This window comes from Culex pipiens, chromosome 2 (assembly GCF_016801865.2).
Source record: "Culex pipiens pallens isolate TS chromosome 2, TS_CPP_V2, whole genome shotgun sequence".
Lineage (NCBI taxonomy): Eukaryota > Metazoa > Arthropoda > Insecta > Diptera > Culicidae > Culex > Culex pipiens.
Window position 1 is genome coordinate 95,172,384 of NC_068938.1, and position 22,587 is coordinate 95,194,970.

The 22,587-nt window shown below is 42.0% G+C and overlaps 2 protein-coding genes across 2 annotated transcripts; one reads left to right on the forward strand and one right to left on the reverse strand.

Annotated features, from left to right (window-relative positions):
• Positions 1 to 2,842: 2,842 nt before the first annotated feature.
• Positions 2,843 to 20,389, reverse strand: LOC120425856 (rab GDP dissociation inhibitor alpha). Its single transcript, XM_039590479.2, has 3 exons — positions 19,734 to 20,389; positions 6,335 to 6,810; positions 2,843 to 3,836 (listed from the first exon to the last, which is right to left on the reverse strand). Exons 1-3 carry the CDS (start codon positions 20,125 to 20,127, stop codon positions 3,375 to 3,377), a joined length of 1,332 nt encoding a protein of 443 aa, XP_039446413.1. The 5' UTR covers positions 20,128 to 20,389; the 3' UTR covers positions 2,843 to 3,374.
• On the forward strand, positions 10,380 to 15,815 carry LOC120425854 (uncharacterized protein K02A2.6-like). Its single transcript, XM_039590475.2, has 2 exons — positions 10,380 to 12,359; positions 12,429 to 15,815. The coding sequence occupies exons 1-2, from the start codon at positions 11,478 to 11,480 to the stop codon at positions 15,711 to 15,713; spliced, it is 4,167 nt and encodes a 1,388-aa protein (XP_039446409.1). The 5' UTR covers positions 10,380 to 11,477; the 3' UTR covers positions 15,714 to 15,815.
• Positions 20,390 to 22,587: the final 2,198 nt, after the last annotated feature.

Consider the following 22,587-nt stretch of genomic DNA (forward strand, 5'->3'; position numbering starts at 1 on the left):
GAAGGATTCACAAACACTCGCCACTGTGAGGATACCAGATTCTTCTTTTTTTTTGGTTGGTGAAGCAATGTTTAATTTGATTGATCAAAAAATGCGCTAGATTTTTTTATGAGTTTTGTTCTCTTTTCTTTTCGCAGTGTTGTTTTACCTTCTCTTTCTTGAAACAGGAATGCTCATCTCTTATTTTTTAAATGTTTTTTTTTTTACTTTCATTCTTTTGTTTTCTGCATTTTACGCTAAATTGAACAGCCTTACTTAATTTTATAGGTTTTTTTTTCTTCTTTTAGGTAATTCTTTCACTTCTTTTTTGCAGTACGTAGATACATATTTTTTGTCACTAGATGATTAGTTTATTTGCTGATTCTCGCGCAAAACAAAGCATAAACCATGGGTATATTTTGGTGTATAAGTAAAAAACAAGCAGGTTGTAAACACAAGAGAAACATTTAATAAAAAAAATAAACACAAAATTACACAGGGGTGATCTTTTTTTCTCTTTTCTAAAAAGCCAAAACAAAAACATTGCCGGATTTATTTTCCATCGCATGCAGCTTCTTTTATCTTCTTAATAATAAATGTTATTATAATTTCTTTTTTTTTTTTGCTTTCCAGTGCATTACATACGTGGATAAATTTGATTATTCTATTTCTTTCTGCTTTTTTTTCGCACATTATAATCGAGCCTTTTACCGTTTCCCGTAAAACCTCGTACAGTTTGTGTGTGAGTGCTGCTGCTGAGCAGTTCTCTAGGATTTCGGTCATTCGATTTTTTTTGTATTTTTTAATCCGACTGAAACTTTTTTGGTGCCTTCGGTATGCCCAAAGAAGCCATTTTGCATCATTAGTTTGTCCATATAATTTTCCATACAAATTCGGCAGCTGTCCATACAAAAATGATGTATGAAAATTCAAAAATCTGTATCTTTTGAAGGAATTTTTTGATCGATTTGGTGTCTTCGGCAAAGTTGTAGGTATGGATACGGACTACACTGGAAAAAAATAATACACGGTAAAAAAAATTTGGTGATTTTTTTATTTAACTTTTTATCACTAAAACTTGATTTACAAAAAAACACTATTTTTAATTTTTTTTATTTTTTGATATGTTTTAGAAGGCATAAAATGCCAACTTTTCAGAAATTTCCAGGTTGTGCAAAAAATCACTGACCGAGTTATGAATTTTTTAATCAATACTGATTTTTTCAAAAAATCGAAATTTTGGTCGTAAAAATTTTTCAACTTCATTTTTCGATGTAAAATCAAATTTGCAATCAAAAAGTACTTTACTGAAATTTTGATAAAGTGCACCGTTTTCAAGTTATAGCCATATTTAAGTGACTTTTTTGAAAATAGTCGCAGTTTTTCATTTTTTTAAATTAGTGCACATGTTTGCCCAGTTTTGAAAAAAATATTTTTGAAAAGCTGAGAAAATTCTCTATATTTTGCTTATTTGGACTTTGTTGATACGACCTTTAGTTGCTGAGATATTGCAATGCAAAGGTTTAAAAACAGGAAAATTGATGTTTTCTAAGTTTCACCCAAACAACCCACCATTTTCTATCGTCAATATCTCAGCAACTAATGGTCCGATTTTCAATGTTAATATATGAAACATTTGTGAAATTTTCCGATCTCTTCGAAAAAAATATTTTTGGAATTTTCAAATCAAGACTAACATTTCACAAAGGCCAAACATTCAATATTACGCCCTTTTAAAATGTTTGTCTTGATTTGAAAATTCCAAAAATATTTTTTTCGAAAAGATCGGAAAATTTCACAATTGTTTCATATATTAACATTGAAAATCGGACCATTAGTTGCTGAGATATTGACGATAGAAAATGGTGGGTTGTTTGGGTGAAACTTAGAAAACATCAATTTTCCTGTTTTTAAACCTTTGCATTGCAATATCTCAGCAACTAAAGGTCGTATCAACAAAGTCCAAATAAGCAAAATATAGAGAATTTTCTCAGCTTTTCAAAAATATTTTTTTCAAAACTGGGCAAACATGTGCACTAATTTAAAAAAATGAAAAACTGCGACTATTTTCAAAAAAGTCACTTAAATATGGCTATAACTTGAAAACGGTGCACTTTATCAAAATTTTAGTAAAGTACTTTTTGATTGCAAATTTGATTTTACATCGAAAAATGAAGTTGAAAAATTTTTACGACCAAAATTTCGATTTTTTGAAAAAATCTGTATTGATTAAAAAATTCATAACTCGGTCAGTGATTTTTTGCACAACCTGGAAATTTCTGAAAAGTTGGCATTTTATGTCTTCTAAAACATATCAAAAAATAAAAAAAATTAAAAATAGTGTTTTTTTGTAAATCAAGTTTTAGTGATAAAAAGTTAAATAAAAAAATCACCAAATTTTTTTTACCGTGTATTATTTTTTCCAGTGTAGTCCGTATCCATACCTACAACTTTGCCGAAGACACCAAATCGATCAAAAAATTCCTTCAAAAGATACAGATTTTTGAATTTTCATACATCATTTTTGTATGGACAGCTGCCGAATTTGTATGGAAAATTATATGGACAAACTAATGATGCAAAATGGCTTCTTTGGGCATACCGAAGGCACCAAAAAAGTTTCAGCCGGATTAAAAAATACAAAAATTAAAATTGAAGAAAAAAGACCGATTTCGTAGAGAATTGCTCTGCTGCTGTTAGTCGCGTTCACAGATGATGATGTTTCCTCTCCTCGATTCGTCAAGCAAAATTGTCGAACTTCTAGTGATCGTGAGAATGTTTCGTGAAAAACATGAACCTGAAATAAGTGTGTTTGTGTGTGTGTGATTGTGGCTGTAAGTAGTACCGTGAATATGAGTGTGTGTGCTTGATTTTATTTCAGCGGCGATTAATTAAAACAAAAGCAAGCAAAAAATACCATTTCGATAAGATATACTGAAGTTGGGGGAAAATGATTGTACCCATGTCTGTGGTAAGTGAACTCGCTTGATTCCAGGTGATACTTCGATGTTCTCAATTTGTTTTGTTTGTCTCGATTCATGCTTCATTTGCTGTTTTTGTTTGTTGGAAAATACCTTACAATAGCTTGGTTTGTCTGTTATACAATAATGTTTGCTGTTTTTAAAGTAAATTTTTATTGATACTAAAAATAGCAGTAAATATTAATAATGTATCAGATGCAGATTTTCTTTTTTCCATATATTAATCGTAATTAATAATCTGTCGAGAGTAGTCGTGCTGCTGTCCTCTCTTCTTGTTTAAACTTTTTTTCCCTCCACTTTCTCGCTGCAAGGAAGAGTGTGGCGATCTGTCTTTCATCATCATGCTTCTCTTCCTACCCCACATCTCTCATCACACTGCGCTCGTTCCGCGACTTGACCTTCCCTCCCTGCCTCTTACTGCTCCTCATCGCCGAGCTCCTGCTTGATCTTGGAAAAGTCAAAGTCCTCGCCGGTGCCGCGCTTGAAAATGTCGAGCACGTCCAGACAGGTGGTCTCAAAGTGCGTGGTGGCGTCGTACGACTCGGATATGAACACCTGCGAGCCGAGCCCGTTGTCGGTCGGCTCGTAGTAGTCCGACACGCACACGAACTTTTGCGCGATCGGCGCGAGCAGGTCCAGGCCCGGCTTGATCTCCGCCTCCGGGTTGTCCGACTCGACCGTGGTCGACACCATACCGATGAACCAGCCCTTGGCCGACACCTGGTGCGTCGAGCTGATCAGCGACACGTAGATGTCAGACCGGCGCCCGACCTGCTTCTGGGGAATGATGATCTGCGTCGAGAGGGCGTCCTTGGTGTTGGCGACCGGGTGGTCCAGCAGACAGATGCACCGGATGACCTTGCCCTTGATGCGGACCTGTGTTGCGCGGGAGAATTGGTAATTGGATTAGTTTAAAGTCTTTTTAGTAACAAAGCATTCATTTAAATTTCGATGAAAAAAATCGTTTGAGCCTGAGGAAAGCCTTATTAAATCACTTGCTTGCAAAACTTATCATACGATCCGGAGTTTTTTCGAGGACCCGGAGTCGTAGTAGACAATTTCTGACAAGTCGGAGTTGGAGTCTTACTTTACTTTTACTGCTCGAACAGTCCCCGGGCCACGAACTGTCTCCAGATGCGTTGGCATCTTACTAGTTTCCGGGCTGCTTCTTTCCAATTCCGACTTGGTTCTGAATTAAACACCAACTTCACCTAATTGATTGACTGATTCGGCGCGTCTGGCATTCTTGCGGCCTGATCAGTCCACCGGATTTGGCCATCCTAATACTTGGCTTGCAGTAGAGTTGCGCTAGCTCGTGGTTCATCCTTCTCCTCAATACATTGTTCTCACGCACGCCGCCAAAGGTCGTACTTAGCACTCGTCGTTCGAAAACTTCAAGCGCTTGCAAGTCCTCCTCGAGCATCGTCCACGTCTCGTGCCCGTAGAAGACGACCGGTCTTATCAGCATTTCGTACATGTCACACTTTGTATGCCGAGAAACGAGATCAGTCCATAGTAGACTTCAAGCGATGGTGCGCCTTCGAATTTCCCTGCTGCAGTTGTTGTCTGACGTCACTAGCGATCCGAGGTACACAAACTCCTCCACAACCTCGAACTCGTTGCCGTGGATCGTCAAGCTCGGTCCTATGCGAGCTCTAAGGGACTCGGTTCCTCCTGCCAGCAGGTACTCAGTACTCGCCACATTCACCCTCAATTCAACCTTCTCCGCTACCCTCTTCGATTCGGTGTACCTCCTAGCCACCTCCTCGAACGTCCTGCCTACAATGTCCATGTCGTCGGCATAGCAGATGAGCTGGCTGGACCGGTTGATAATCGTGCCCCGCATGTTGAAGCCCGCTCGCTTCATTGTACCTTCAAGCCCAATATTGTAACCGAGCCCGGAGATGTCGTCGCCTTACCGTTGCCCGAGATCTTCACGCTGTACCGTGTCCCATCCATTGTTGATTTCACCATTCTGATCAGCTTCCCAGAAAAGTCCGTCTTGTACATGATCTTCCATAGCTACGCGGTTATACGCGCCTTTGAAATCGATCAACAGATGGTGCGTCGGGATCTGGTACTCACGACACTTTTGAAGGATTTGGCGTAGCAAAAAGATTTGATCCGTTGCGATTTCCCCTCCACGAAACCGGATTGGTACGTCCCAACGAAATCCTTTGCTCGCTCCGACAGACGACAGAAAATGATCTGAGACAGCACTTTGTAGGCCGCGTAGAGAATAGTGATAACTTAATAGTTCTCACATTCCAACTTGGCCCCTTCTTGTAGATCGGACAAATCACTCCCTCTTTCCGCTCCTCCGGTAGCTGTTCTGTATCCCAGATCTTGAATATCAGCCGATGCAGACAGGCCGCCAGCTTGCACGGGCCCATCTTGACGAGTTCCACACCGCTGCTTTGTTGTTCATCAGCTTCTTGATGGCTCGTCGAAGTGCTGCTTCCACCTTTCGATCACTTCACGCTCGTCCGTCCAGGTTCCCCCGTCCTTATACCGGTACATTTCGGCTCGCGGCATGAAGCCTTTCTGAGATTGACTGAGTTTCTTGTAGAACTTACGCGTTTCATTGGAGCAATACAGCTGTTCCATGTCCTGACCAGGCGGTGCTTCTTATCCCGGAAGAGATGGGTTTGCTGTTTGTCAACTCCTTGTTCCCACGGATGTTATGCAGCGGCCATTTGTCCGGCTCTGCTGTCTTCTCGTCCCAAATCGCCTGATATTCCTTCGTCGAACTTGGTCCACGTACCCGATGGCGCTGCGATGATGGCTGCTTCCATATGGCTCCAGCAGGTCTCCAGAGGGGCTTCGGCGAACTCACCCGTCGTCTGGCAACGCAGCTTCGAGTTCCCGCGCGTAGCGGTCGGATGTTGTTGACCTCGGAAAGGGGATGTCGCAGCGTTGCCACCACCGGGTAGTGGTATGACGTCGATTATGTCCGAGAAGTGCCGACCATCGATGAGAACATGGTCGATTTGTGTCTCCGTGTCGTTTGATGATCTCCAGGTGTACTTGTAGAGGAGGCTGTGCTGGAAGAAGGTACTACGCATGGCCATGTTTCGGGAGGTAGCGAAATCGATTAGTCGTAGGTCGTTCTCGATCATCTGCTGGTGGGCGCTGAACCTTCCAATAACCGGTCTGAACTCCTCCTCCTGGCCGACTTGAGCGTAGAAAGCGGCCTTGTCATCGGCGTTACTTCCCTGTGCACGGTAATGATGCTCAGTTTGAAGACTCGGCCCTTGATTCTCAACCGGCGCATTCTGTCGTTAACTGCCCACCACAAAGTCGGTGCTAGCTTGTACTCCCTTTAAATTAGTTACCTAATATTTGAAAGAACCCCACGGTAACGCCCCCCTTACCTTTTCCGGCACGTAGGTGGGATCGCAGTAGACCTGTTTACACTTGGCCACTTCCTCGCCGGAGCGCACCCCCACGACCTTGCCGCTGCCGTCGTACACGATCTCGTCGATCGGCTTGTCCAGCATGTACGTGCCGCCGTAGATGGCGGACAGCCGCGCGAAGCCCTGGGGCAGCTCGCCCAGGCCGTACATCGGGTACAGGTACGGCGACTTGCCGTAACGGGCCAGCGAGTCCGAGTACAGCTTGATCCGGTTGATGGTCTTGACGGCCGGTTCCGCCAGGTAGTCGTCGTCGCGGTACAGGGCGAGCGCGTGCCCCGTAAAGTCCTGAGTATTCTTGTCCAGCCCGAACTTGTCGTACAGCTCCTGCATGGTCTTGCTGGTCGGGTCAAAGTCCTTCCAGGTCTTCGGGTCGTCCTGGATAAAGTCCTGCGCGTAGATGAGGAAGTTGCGGAAGCGGCGCTTCTCGAACATGCCTGAAAAGAGGGGATGGAGTGGGAAAACATAAATTATCGAAACGCTCGACGAGGAGGAGGGGCTGGTTAAAAGTCAATCAACTTTCTTTTCGACTCAACGGTCGTACAGTTAGTCAGCCAGCCGGTCAGGCCATGTCAGTCTCTATATGGCACCGCCAGCCGCATGGATGGCGTCAATAAAAGAAAATTTGGGGAGGCAAGTGCGTGTCGCGTCTTTGTCGTCGTCATCCTATTTTGCTACAGTGCATGAAAGTCACATTTGGTGAGTGGAATACAAAGTTATTCAAAGTTATTCAAACACACCCGCTTGTCGACACTTGATTGTACCTGTTGTTGTTGTTGCTGTTGGTGTCGTCGTCGCGAGACATCAGCTGTTGTGAGCCCATGGGCCGGGGAGAACGGAAAACAGGCGAAGCGCGAGCAAGCAATTTAATTCAATAAATTTACGAAACTTTGTCGCTCTGTGTGCGCTGCCAAAGTGAGAGTGTGGTGTCGTGTGTTGTTTGGTGGAGGTGCTCAATCAGGTGTGCGATCGATATCGGATGTGGCAGTTGGGGATGGTTGTAATTGAGTCATTTTTATCAAATTAATTTAAAACATTGCACAGAAATTACCGGAAAAGCTCGGCTCAGAATGGAGAACCACGGTTTGGGCGTGTAAATACAGTATTTTTTATCATTTTTTTTCAACGTCATTATTTTATAATCAATTTTTACCTGTAAACAAAGCGAATGGCAATCTAGTAATTGCAGCTTCCCCTTACATTAGGCCAACTAGACAAAGAGTTTCGTTTGTTTTGCTTACGTTTATCCTTTGGAGCTTGGGATAGAAAAAGAAGAACTGGAAATAGGGTATATGGCCCTATTTTGGACCTACTATGCAAAGCATCAACATATTTTGCAATTTTGGTTTAACTAATTTGGCTCGTTTCAGGATTGTTTTGTGCCTTAATTTATGCTTAACAGAGTGAACTATTGAAAATAGAAGATAATTTAACCATTTCATTGTAATAAGTAAGGCTACCAACTCTTGCTGAGCAAAAATCCGTACACTTTGCCGATATGACACCATGGTGTAAAAAAACTGTCAATGTATTATTTAGATAAATTAAATTTAATATATTTGAGAACTAAAAATATAAAACTGTGTCGTTTTTACAGCAAAATGCTATCAGAGTGCTTATGACTTGCACGTTTAAAAGTATTCATAAAATAAACCGTAATTTGAATCAAATCATTATGTTCTTCATTTTTTTTTTGTTAAACGTTTAATAGTTTACGAAATGTCAAGTTTGTTTATCGTTTTTAGTGTTTTCACGAACAATTTTCCAGAGTTTTTTTTATTGAAAAGGTCTTAAAACATGTAAAACATAACATTTTATAGGACCTTTAAAAAAACTCTAGATTTGTTAATTCAAATGTTCAAATGTTTTAACAAGTTTTAGAAAGCCTTTGGAAATGGATAAATATATTTAGTAAGGAATTTCTAAAAGAACAATTCCAGAGTTTTTTTTAAAGGTCCTATCAACATATGAAAGACAATATCTATCTAATCTAATCTAATCAGACCCTAGCGCAGCCAATCTTTCGAAGGGATCCTGGAGAGTGCCTTAGGTTAGATGACGCCTAGCACCCTTCTTGTCATTTATTAACATTTGTAGTGCGCCATTGCATTAGAAATGCATTGAAACATCACAAGCGTTAAACCGGCCAGGCCTACTGCGTAAAGCCGTATCGCAGAGATGACTCGTAATTGGGTTGAGTTTGAGCACTGAGTGTTCGAACAACAACACAATTCTGAATCGACAGGGGAGGAAGAAGCGTGGGGACACACCATCATACGCTCCGAGATTTGGTTGTGTTCGTTGGGAGCACCATGCTAAGAAGGTTTGGTACTCCGGGACCCTCTGGGATGGGACATTGTATTTCCACGAATGCCCTGGACACTATTTGCTGTGGTTATAGCGCCACAACTCGCTCTCTGTAACAGTATTCCTAATTCCAATCCACGCTCACCAAGTCGTCATGGCCTAGCGGTTAGCATTTTTGCTTACCAATCCAAAGACGGGGGTTCGAACCCCGCCTAGAGCGACTATGATTTTTCGTTCAATTTCAAATTTTATGTGTTCTTAACTTTCTCGTTGGGAGCAGATGGGCATCGAACCCAGATCCATTCGCTTACAAAGCGAACACCGTAACCAGTCAGCCACAGCCGCTCCCACTATCAACATATGAAAGACAATAGTTCAAAAACTCTAGAATTATTGATAATCAAGTTTGAATTGAGGAAACCCTAGAAAACTCTCCCGTTTTAAATCAAACTCACAGAAAAATAAAAATTTCTAGTTAACAAAAGCTTCGACCAAATCTAAAAAGCAATTCAATGATTAAAAAGTTGTTAAATTCCGTACAAATCCGTATTATGCGTAAAATTCCCTACACAAATTCCGGCCTGTTAAAAATCCGCGAAGAGGTTCGAAAATCCGTATGGTAAGGAAAAAATCCGTACAGTTGGTAGCCTTAGTAATAAGCATTTCAAGTAAAACATTTGGATGCTTTTTGGACCTTTTGAATGTATTTTGGAGACATCGCTAAACCTATTTTGGACCCACACTTTGATTTGTTGAAATTTTGACAACTCGAATTGCGACGTGCGGCGACAACACGCACACTTACAAAAACTCGGTTTGATAAACCAAAGGGCCTATCCACGATTATAATTGAGAAAATATTTATTCCTGAAATTAAACAATTATGACATCTTCCATCGGATGAGGAAGTAAAATGTCGGTCCCGGCCTTGGTTATTGTTAGGCCGTTAAGTCATTCCAGCTGTAGGAGTCGTCTGCATGCCATAAGTACAAACAACACACCAAACCAAGCCTACTCCGGTGGAATCGCTGGCGGCGGTTGGACTCGCAATCCAAAGGTCGTCAGTTCAAACACTGGGGTAAAAGGCTCCTAGGAGTAGAAAGAGGTTTGGGTGCTCTCCCCATTCAAGCCTTCGGACTCCTAGGTTCGAGCAGAAACTTGCAATAGAGACCACAAAAGACCCGGGGGTCGTTAATGTGGATGGTTTGATTTTGATTTTGACGACTCTATTAACACTCTTATTTCTTGTTGCCGAACATACGATGCTACTAACACTCGCGCACTCTCTGTTCCGGTTCGCGCACACACGGCTTGTCTCGAGAGCGTCAGTCTCCTCGCGACTAGCATTCTGAACACAAGTGCTTTACTTGACTCTCGCGGATCACCACAACATCTTTAGCAGGTCTTTGTCCTATTTACAAACGGCGTATTCTTACGATCTGATTGGGAAAGAGGGTTGAGACGTTATTAGTCGCTATAAAAACACCTTAACTTAAAAGTAAAAGCTTTATGTAGTAGATGTAGAAATAGACATTAGTTAAAAATATCGATAACAAACAAGCTTATATTATATAAATGACAACTTATAAAGCAAATGAAAAATTATTAAAAATAGATATATAAATAAAGAAATCAACATAGATTTGGCAGATTACACACTTAGTTGCAGCAGTATTAATTGGTCAAATAAAGTTTGTGGTAGACAACTCTATTAACACTCTTATTTCTTGTTGCTGAACATACGATGCTACTAACACTCGCGCACTCTCTGTTCGGGTTCGCGCACACACGGCTTGTCTCGAGAGCGTCAGTCTCCTCGCGACTAGCATTCTTAACACAAGTGCTTTACTTGACTCTCGCGGATCACCACATGGCGACGAGGTGAAAATTTATTATTTCGGTCGAAAAAGTATTTTCGCGTGTTGATTGTACAAGGTGTGTAAAATAAATAGCAATATGATAAAAAAAGAAATAAATCAGGGGGGATTGTGAAAACAGTGGTTGAAAGGCCAAATGAAAAATTAAATGATTGTGCCGTGGCTCAAGGTCACAAGAAAAATGCTTTCTGTAAGCATAAAGTGCAGTGAAATTGCATGCGGTAATAAAATGCGACTCTTTACTAGCAAAAAGATTGTGAAAACGCCGTGGCTTGGCTTGGAGCCGCGCTTGCAGAGAAAAAGAAAAAACAAAATGGCTGATTTTGGAAGTGAAAAAAGCGTCCCTTTGAAGTTGTATTAGTGAGCAGATTTTATGAATATCTTTCGTGGTGTTAGTGAAATTGCACTGAAATGCAGAGATGGAAAAAAATGTTTAAAAAGCAACCGATTAAATTACGGTTACATTTGTTTGAGCTACCGATTTAGTTACAGTTGTAATGAAACCGATTAAATTACGGTTCGATGGATGCTGTTGCCGATTAAATTACGGCTTGTGCTTGTTGTAACCGATTTAATTACGGTTGGTTGGATCGTCCGTGATAAGATGTGTAATGTGAAAATGAAACCGATTAAATTACGGTTAAGGAAATAATGTATAGAAAGTCAATCGATTAAATTTCGATTTGAGATGATTAGTTTACTAATTTTATTGTGTCTGTTTGATTGTAACCGATTAAATTACGGTTGAATTACCTGTAGAAAAACAACGATATTGGGGAAGAAAAAAACAGTGAGCAAAGACAATAAGAAGACTTGGAAGAATACTAAGAAAAAGTAGTGAAATAAGTCTTTTATTCAAAATGAGTGATTTCTTTTTTTTTGTGTTTCTACTCTGGTTTGGTATAGCATAATTAACCAACATGGCAGACGGTGAAGATCCACCGGCCATCGTACCGCCGCCGCTCGTGACGAATCTGAACTTCTTCAGTCCATCGTCATACAATCTACCTCATTTCAAGTACAAGCACTTGCCAGCATCGGAGATTCGAAACGCGTGGAAGCAATGGATCAGGTGGTTCGAAAACGTTATGGCTGCTGCCAACGTGTCAGATCCGACCAACAAGAAGATTCAATTGTTGGCTATGGGTGGTCTGGAGTTACAGAGCGCGTATTACGGATTACCTGATGTTGACAGTGATGCAGAAGATGACGACGAAAATCCTTATCTAACAGCAAAGATCAAGCTTACTGAGCACTTCTCCCCAAAGCATCATGACAGCTTCGAACGATTCCTGTTCGGGTCGATGGCCCCGGAAGCTGATGAACCGATCGAGAAATTTGCTTCGAGGGTTCAACAAAAGGCCGACAAGATTTGCTTTGGTAGGTCCGAAACAGAGAGTCGACAAATCGCAATTATCGACAAGATTATTCGATTTGCGACGGATGACCTTCGCCAAAAATTGCTGGAAAAGGAGACGCTGACGCTGGACGACACCCTGAAAACTGTGAACGCGTTCCAGTCGGTGCGTTACCAATCAGCAAAGATGAACGGAGGAAGTTCGAATCACGATGTCAACCGTTTGACGGTGAACAGGAGTAAACCAGAACACTCGAGGAGTTACCCAAGCAGACCTGATGCGCGGCAATACAGAGGACGGCGAAACCAGCTCAAATGTTCGCGATGTGGATACGAATCGCACCAGCAGGGTGAGCGATGCCCAGCTGTGGACAGAACCTGTAATCGATGCGGAATCGTCGGCCATTTCGGAACAGTATGTCACACCAAATCGAGGGATGATTGGGTAAGTTTGAACTCTTTTCTTGGGATAAAATTCGATTTCCTAATGTTTGCGGGCAACCTAATTGTATAGGCCGGCCGAAAGCGTCCGTATTCTTCGATCGAGCGAAGCGAACCTCAGCGATCTGCTAAACGGCCCCGGGATGTGTACAATGTACGCGAACAGACTGATGAAGAACCTGAAGACTTGCCGGTCTACAATGTCGGGTTTGACAATGATGAAGTCATTCGTTGTCACGTTGGGGGCGTCCAGATCGATATGCTGGTCGATTCAGGATCCAAACACAATCTCATTGACGATACTACTTGGGAGTTGATGAAGTTGAGGGACGTCAACATCACGAACGAGCGACTGGATTCTGACAAGCGGTTCTTGGCCTACGGACGAATTCCGCTGAAATTGCTCACAACCTTCGATGCAAAGCTGGAGGTCGATGATAATGGACAGATTCTACGAACGACAACTACTTTCTACGTGATTGAGAAAGGGCAACAACCACTACTCGGCAAGCAGACAGCACAGAAACTGGGCATCCTGAAGATTGGGCTTCCGAGCACCCATTCTGAGGTAGTCCGGAAGGTTGATAGAACATCCAAGGCCTTTCCAAAAATTAGAGGAATCAAGTTGAACATCCCCGTCGACAGAACTGTCCCGCCAATAATCCAACCACTGCGCCGTTGTCCCATACCGTTGCTGGATAAGGTCGAGGAGAAGCTGAACGAGTTGTTGAAGATGGATATCATCGAACGAGTAACAAGGCCGACGTCGTGGGTTTCACCCCTTGTGCCCATTCTGAAAGATAACGGCGAGTTACGTTTGTGCATTGACATGAGAAGGGCAAATCAAGCCATCCAAAGACTCAACCATCCGCTACCTGTTTTCGAGGACCTCGTTTCGAGATTTCGGAATGCAAAGTTCTTTACAACGCTCGATATCAAACAGGCGTTCCATCAAGTGGAACTCTCCGAGGACTGCCGGGATGTGACGACCTTCATCACTAACTGGGGGTTGTTCAGATATAAACGTTTACTATTCGGTGTAAACTGTGCTCCCGAGCTGTATCAAAACCTGATGGAGAGCATTTTGGTTGGGTGCAAGAACTCTGTGGTGTTTATTGACGACATTTTGATTTTTGGGGCAACGGAGGAAGACCACGACGCAGCGGTTAAGCAAGTACTCCAAGTTTTGCACAGCTATGACATTTTGTTGAACGATCACAAGTGCCTATTCAAACAGCGGGAAGTTGATTTTCTGGGGCACAAGCTGTCTGCCGATGGAGTATCACCAAGCGAAGTGAAGATAAAAGCGATCCAGGCCTGCAGAGCACCGAACACTAAAGAAGAGCTAAGAAGCTTTCTTGGACTTGTTACATATGTTTCCCGATTTATTCCCGATTTGACCACCGTCAACTATCCACTCAGACAACTTCTGAAGATGGAATCAAGCTTTGAATGGAGGAAGGACCATCAAGTATCTTTTGACAAGGTGAAAGCACTACTTGGTTCTGCAGAGAGCTTGGGATACTATGATCCAAAGGACCGAACACTTGTTGTCACTGACGCCTCAGCGGTCGGATTGGGCGCTGTCTTAATCCAATTTAAGAACTGTCGCCCCCGAGTTATAAGCTTTGCCTCAAAAAGTTTGACCAACACTGAAAAAGCTTACCCACCGATCGAGAAGGAAGCCTTGGGGATCGTATGGGCGGTTGAGCGATTCAAAATCTATTTGCTGGGCATCATCTTTGAGCTGGAGACCGATCATCGTCCCCTTGAGACTCTATTCTCAACAACATCAAAGCCGACGGCAAGGATTGAGCGATGGCTTCTACGATTACAAGCGTTCAAATTCAAAGTTGTCTACAGAAAAGGATCCGCGAACTTGGCTGACTGCCTGTCTCGATTAGCATCACACGTGGAGGACCCCAACTGGACCGAAGAATCGGAAGTGTATATCAGGCGAGCTGTGGTGCAATCGATTTCGTCCTTGTCAGCAGCTGGAAATGACCCGGATTTTGACGCGGAAACTGAAGATGTCATTCGCGCCATTCAGGAGTCCGCCGCAATCGACATCTCGGAAGTGATCTCGGCAACTGAGGGTGATAAAGAGCTCCAAATACTAATCGCTGCCATCACCGGTGGTAATTGGGACAAGGAAGAGCTGAAGCCGTACAAGCCTTTTCGTTTGGAGTTTTCTTACATCAACAAGTTGATCATGCGTGGTACGAAACTCGTAATACCAAGCTCATTGCGCTCTAGGATGTGCGAATTGGCGCACGAAGGGCATCCCGGCCAATCGATGATGAAGAGGAGATTACGCGAACGCTGCTGGTGGCCTGGAGTAGATCGGGATGCCGTCAAAACTTGCGATCGCTGTGAAGGTTGTCGCTTGGTTCAAGCATCGGACCCTCCAGAACCGATGACGCGCCGTCTGCTACCGGAAAAACCGTGGATCGATATTGCGATTGATTTCCTCGGGCCAATGCCGACAGGACATTATTTGTTGGTAGTAATCGACTACTACAGCCGGTACATGGAAGTTGAGATAATGACTCGGATCACTGCACAGGAGACTATCAACCGTCTAAAGCGGATCTTTCGGACTTGGGGTGCCCCGCGTACTATAACGCTTGACAACGCAAAGCAGTTCGTATCGTCAGAGTTCAAGGACTTTTGTAACACCAACGGTATCCACCTCAATCACACTTCCCCGTACTGGCCACAAGCCAACGGCGAGGTGGAAAGGCAGAACAGGTCCCTACTTAAGCGAATGAAGATATCTCATGCCATTCACGAGGATTGGAAAGTCGAACTGGACCAGTATCTGAATCTGTATAACAACAACCCACACACGATCACCGGAAAACCACCAAGCGAACTGCTACAAGGAAGAAAGCTGCGTTCTAAGCTACCACAACTTGAGGATCTTGCGAGTACTCCCCCATGTACGGATTTCAGAGATCAGGACACGTCGAAGAAAATGGTTCAAAAGGAAAGAGAAGATGAAACGCGACGAGCCAGACCAAGTGATATCTCTGTTGGTGACATTGTACTTTTGAAAAACCTGCTCCCTTCGAACAAACTATCTACCAATTTCTTGAAAGAGAAGTTTACCGTGGTTGATAGAAATGGCTCGAATGTTACCATCCAGTCGCAGGAATCCGGAAAGACGTACGATCGAAATGTTGTACACCTGAAGAAATGTGAACCAACCGTTGAGTACGAGATGAATGAGCCGGAGAACGCCCTGAGTGACACCGATTCCCCAAACACGGAATCACCCGGAGATGCAGCATTTCCGGAAGTTAGACGATCATCGCGTGCTCCCAAACCGGTCACCATGTTTAGCCCTTCCAGATAAGTATCGTTTATTGTTAACTGTACACTAACCAGAACCGTGTAAAATAATGTTTAAATAAATAAGGTTGATCACGATTAAATACATCAATTCTTTATGTAAACTAATGTCAAAAACATAAACAATGACTTTTATATCCCGCCGTTTGGCATGCATGATTTTTAAAACCCGCCAAACAAATCGCAGCAAACTGGGGGTTGCGAAGCGAAAAACTTGTATTTTTTTTGTTTTTGACGGAAGTGGTGCAGTATCGTCGGAAGATTTATTTTCCGGCTAATTCACATTTAGCCAGATCGGAGTTTGGAGGAAATTCTGCTGCCCGGAGTCCAGCCAGTGTCGCAGCATTAAGGTTAGTTGACAGAATTTTCCCTTTTATATATATTTTTAACAAATTGCTCATTTGGTTCACAGGCCGTCAAAAATCCGAAACGCAGAATAACCCGGACCTACGATTCGTTTTGGCTGTCCAGATAGGAGACTATTTGCATTCTAAAAAGTGAGAGTTGCTGTTCCACACAAAATGTTTATAAAAAATTACCGGATACTCAATTTAAAATATAAGAAAACAATACTACTTACTATTCAAGTCGTTGTTTCTAAAAAGATCTCCTACGTAAAACGTTGTAACACCGTTCTATAATGTAATTAATCTTTGATTAACAAGTAAAACTCGTAGAATCTTATTATTTATGTGATTCAAAATCCTGAAATGAATCGCGTTCAGTTTTGAAAAAAATCCGTATTTATTTTTAATTTGAAGCCGTCAACCAGTTCTACGGAAATCTGAATGAATTCTCTGTATTCAATCCAGATTTACAAATATTTTCACCACAATTAATCAGTCAGTAAAGGATTATTTTTACCTAAAGAAAATGTATCTCAAAATGTATATAACAATCATTGATTAATGACGATTTCAATAACGTTCACGTCACGTTAATGTAAAAATATATGTGGGTAAATCCAAGGTAAGTCCGTTAAATTGTCATCATTTCCTTTTTTGTTTAGCGGCAACCAAATAAAAGACAAAAAAACAGTATTTTTTTTATTTTTCAAGTATTTGCAACAAAGTTTCAACGTTCTTAAAACGTGAATTTTTTAGGGCAATATACATCGCAAGCGAAATTAATTCATCACATGCGAAAAGAACATTTCCAATCATCTTGTGGGGCAAACTGAATTATTCTGCGTTTCGGATTTTTGACGGCCTGTGAACCAAATGAGCAAATTGTTAAAAATATATATAAGAAGGAAAATTCTGTCAACTAACCTTAACGCTGCGACACTGGCTGGCCACTGGGCAGCAGAATTTTCTCCAAACTCCGATCTGGTTCACATTTAGCCGGAAAATAAATCCTCCGACGAAACTCCGCCACTTCCGTCAAAACCAAAAAAGAAATTACAAGTTTTTCGCTTCGCAACCCCCACTTTGCTGCGATTTGTTTGGCGGGTTTTAAAAATCATGCATGCCAAACGGCGGGATATAAAAGTCATTGTTTATGTTTTTGACATTAGTTTACATAAAGAATTGCCCTAAAAAATTCACGTTTTAAGAACGTTGAAACTTTGTTGCAAATACTTGAAAAATAAAAAAAATACTGTTTTTTTGTCTTTTATTTGGTTGCCGCTAAACAAAAAAGGAAATGATGACAATTTAACGGACTTACCTTGGATTTACCCACATATATTTTTACATTAACGTGACGTGAACGTTATTGAAATCGTCATTAATCAATGATTGTTATATACATTTTGAGATACATTTTCTTTAGGTAAAAATAATCCTTTACTGGCTGATTAATTGTGGTGAAAATATTTGTAAATCTGGATTGAATACAGAGAATTCATTCAGATTTCCGTAGAACTGGTTGACGGCTTCAAATTAAAAATAAATACGGATTTTTTTCAAAACTGAACGCGATTCATTTCAGGATTTTGAATCACATAAATAATAAGATTCTACGAGTTTTACTTGTTAATCAAAGATTAATTACATTATAGAACGGTGTTACAACGTTTTACGTAGGAGATCTTTTTAGAAACAACGACTTGAATAGTAAGTAGTATTGTTTTCTTATATTTTAAATTGAGTATCCGGTAATTTTTTATAAACATTTTGTGTGGAACAGCAACTCTCACTTTTTAGAATGCAAATAGTCTCCTATCTGGACAGCCAAAACGAATCGTAGGTCCGGGTTATTCTGCGTTTCGGATTTTTGACGGCCTGTGAACCAAATGAGCAATTTGTTAAAAATATATATAAAAGGGAAAATTCTGTCAACTAACCTTAATGCTGCGACACTGGCTGGACTCCGGGCAGCAGAATTTCCTCCAAACTCCGATCTGGCTAAATGTGAATTAGCCGGAAAATAAATCTTCCGACGATACTGCACCACTTCCGTCAAAAACAAAAAAAATACAAGTTTTTCGCTTCGCAACCCCCAGTTTGCTGCGATTTGTTTGGCGGGTTTTAAAAATCATGCATGCCAAATGGCGGGATGTAAAAGTCATTGTTTATGTTTTTGACATTAGTTTACATAAAGAATTGGTAAAAAAGGGGGATGTGGTAGACAACTCTATTAACACTCTTATTTCTTGTTGCTGAACATACGATGCTACTAACACTCGCGCACTCTCTGTTCGGGTTCGCGCACACACGGCTTGTCTCGAGAGCGTCAGTCTCCTCGCGACTAGCATTCTTAACACAAGTGCTTTACTTGACTCTCGCGGATCACCACAAAGTTGAAAGAAGAGTGAAAGATAAGATAACCAAAGGTTAATAAAATGGCGGATAATAATCAGATGCCGTTTAAGAAAATCTGTAAACAAAATAAAATATAGAAGATAGATGGTAGATCAAAATGGAAAGAAGAGAAACCCCGTTCTGTTTCAGGTACATCCACTGCAGTTGACTCAACATACCGCGAATCAAAACAATACCGTCTACAATCACAAATGACTTCCCTTTCCCACATTGTCGCACCCCTTTCTTTCAGCCGTCTCGACTCTGAACCGCGGTGATCAAAGGTTTACGAGCCGTTCCACAGGCCACCAGCTAGGTCATCACGAAAACCATGCCAACGTAGAGGTAAGAAAATAGGACACTTGGAAGGAACCAAAGCTGTACTGTTCTGATCAAGATAATTCGAATGATCTAACAGAACTACGGACGTAGTTAGTTGCGTACCTTCCAGGATGTTCCTTACCTGGACATCAACCAAAGAGCACGCAACAAGGTCAGTGCCATTTCATGCTCTTAGGTATCAATCCATGGCCTGCAACCAGCAAATGCAGATTCATTTTGGTACAGATATTCATCGAGTTTTTTTTTTTTTTGAAGGTGACTACTGGCTGGTATAAAAATGTTTACAAATTATCCAGCCATTTTTCAGTATCAGGCCACAAACCAACATCCTTAAATTTAGGGAGGTAAGTGCAAAGCAAATCAATGCGTTTTAAATTTGTATTGGAAAACGTTTTTGTATTTCATTTCTACATACAAATTTCCCTCATCTTGTCTTATGTGCAAGTTTAATAGAACCGATCCAAAAACGGCTTTGTTTGCAATTTTTATTGATGTTTAATTTCAAACTGAACCGAGACGTCAAAGAACTGAATGATTCACGAGAAAAACTTCCGTTGCAAAATCCCCATCATTTTTGAAGGTCCACCCACCCACTAACTCCACCCTCCTCAAAAGTATCAACAATCCGCTGGCTGACCCTCTCGCGAAACGTCGCAAACCAGCCAGTCAGCCGATTTCCCTTCTCTTGCGCTTTTCTGCCAACTTTTCCATCTTTTTTTGACCAACCTGCTGCCACAGCACCGATGACAGCTGGGTGGGGGCAGGAGCTGTCAGTGTCAGTGGGGTTGCTGCTGCTGCTGCCGTCATCATCGTCGTCATCAGTCAACCTCGATGATGACGATGATTACAACAATGGAGCAAGAGGAGAAAATTTTCTTCCGACCAGCGGAAATTTCGACAACCTTTGGACGAATTGACACGCAGCGAAACGAACTTACCCATCAGGTCGGACGCGAGGGCCTCCTTCTGGTCGACGGGAACCTTCGAGATCTTGCCCCCCTTGTAGACGTAGCTGCCCTCGACGGACTTGAACTCGAGATAACGGGTCACGCCCGTGTGGATCAGCAGCTTGACCAGCAGCCCGTTGGCCATCAGGAACTTGGGTATGAGGTCGACGTTCCAGTCCCGGCCGCGGCCATACTTGCCCTCGGGCAGCTCGACGCCAAACCGCGAGAACAGATCCTCGAGGGGCGTAATCGAGGCGGACTCGCCGCCGTAGTACTTATTGCGGTCGATATGGAGCACCTTCTTGCCCGACACGGACAACATTCCGCTGAGGATGCACTCCTTCAGCCCAGTGCCGAGGACAATGGCGTCGTACTCCTCATCCATGGTTCTGCTGCGGCTACTTTCTCCTTACGCGAGAAAAAACAAAACTTGGCTACACTTTCCGGCGGGGCAGACCACACGGCACTCTTGGATCCGTAACGAGGCGGACGACGAATCGCTTCCACGAATCAACTTTTTTTTTTCTTTCCTCCCTTACAGAGTTCCACGGAACAGCACACTCCGGAGCACTTCCTGCCTCTTGGCCGACGAGAAAATCTTTGACACGACACGACACTGCTGCTGCACTGACTGGACGATTCCTTCGCGGACGGGGAGAGAGAGAACGAGAGAGCAGACGAGACAACTCTTCTTCTTCTGGCTGGAGAAAAAGATGGGCGAAATCGGAGAGGGTTTGTGAAAAGGCGTATCCCGTTAGTCATGTTTTTGATTAGCTGCAGGTGATAATGGTCGAAATTTAAAAAAAAATCTTCATCAATCGGTGAATTTAATCGTATCAAATGCCATAATATATGAATATTTACTGAAATCTGTAAAATTTCAGTAGTTTCAGTCTTACAAATTTATTAACACACCATTTTCAAATGATAGTGCCGAGAAAAGTTACCAGAAACATGATGAGTGCGTTTTTCTCCGTCTGTCATTCTGAAGCGTTTGCGCAATGACAGCAATCATGATTGACAGAAATGGCAAAGCGTTTGTGTCAAATTGACATCAGAGTGCGCAAAAACGAACGAGGGATGTCGCTCCTTTACATTCTAGAAAATGTACAGTGCAAACTCGCTATTCGAAAAAAAGTATTTTTATTTGTTTGTTTCATAAAGTTTTTGGAGTTTTAAAATTTTAATTTTCAAAAATCTAGCTAAACGGCCGTAGTGGGCTTGTAAACAAAGAGTGTATCTTGCTCACATGTCAAATGGAAAACAATCTTTGTTTACAATCCCACTACGCCCTTTGACATTGCATTGCAAGAAATTTTGAAAACTCCAGGTCGGGAACGGCGGGCGCAATTTCGGCGTTCCCATGGGGGCTTGCGTCAGTCATCCGTCTGGCAGAATTTCCCCAGAAGAGCCCAAGATTCCTGGCCTCATTTTGGCGAATATTTAACAAACCGATCATGCACGGTCAACCGTCATCGATCAACCGATTGAACCGATTGTTTTTTTTTGCAAGACAGCCAAGCAGACAGCTGTCAGTAATACCGCCCGACTTTCACCAGATTCGTCTGGCGTTAAGCTGTATACGCACTTCGGAAGGAATCGGTCAAGAAAAAAAAATCAAATGAGCAACAGCAGCAGCGCAAGCGAGTCAGAGAGGGTGAAGAAAAGCCCCAAGAAATCGCTCCCTCTCCTTTGTTCTGCTGTTCGTAAAGCTGTTTCCTGACCCCTTTCCTTCCGATCTGCATACTAGCCTTTACGCAAAACCTGGCTAAAAGAAGTGTACCGTAAACTGGGGTCAATCGGGACACATGGGGCGAATTGGGACAGCAGTTTTAACCATGTTGAAGCACAATATTTAGATTTTTCTGGTTGGTTTTGGATAGAATAGACTCAGACCAACAAAATGTGTACATCCATTTCCAAATTTAAAAGCTTTATGTGCTCTAAAAACGGCTGTCCCTATTCAGACTGTAGTCCCGATTCGCCCCAGATTACGGTACCAAGTGTGTTTGAACTGCATGACAGACGTCCTTTTGCGCCAGACAACCAAATTTACCAGGTTATTTTCTATCTCTTTCTAGCGATTTTTTTTGTCATGCGACTTCTAGTTGTTTTTAAAACTGGCCGCCCGATATGTCAGCCAACATATTTCGCAGGGACTGTGGCAGCTAGAGCTCAACGATTGTTTGCATCAGGACACTGTGTCGAGGAGTTTGTCTTTTTTGAGTTAAATATTTTGTTCCACTTGGCCCAAAATGCCTTATTGGTTTTCCTACACACTCATTTTTGATGTTCAAGTTCGGCAGAATTCTTCCGAAAACATAACATCTGTTTTTTGGCAAATTAACTGTCATTTTTAGCGGAGAGTTCAGTATAATTCGAATGAAACTGCGTTCAAATTGGGACGACTGACAGCTGTCACACGCAGAAAAATATTTCGTAGAATCAGTCTGTATGAGGTTTGATTCAACAACATATTTTGATGAATATAGTCAACAAATTTTTTGCATTGAATCAACTCTCCAATTTTGTTATTTTAAATCGAGACATTTGGTTGATTGAATGCAGTTTTTTTTTGTTGAACCTACCCTCTTTTTTGTTGATCAAAATTTGACAGAAGCCGCGTTCAAATCAAAATTTTGTTGAATCAACGTCGGTTTTGTTTTTGAAACAACTCGAGATATTTTTCATATTAAGGTTAAGATCCTTGAATTGAATCAACAAAATGTTGAATTTAAATAAAAATTGTAGTTTTATTGACATTTAAACTTTATTAAAAATTCCAAATAATGTCCAAATGTTGCAGTAAATTTGGCCCGTGATGCCGTGATCTATTTCGCCGTCG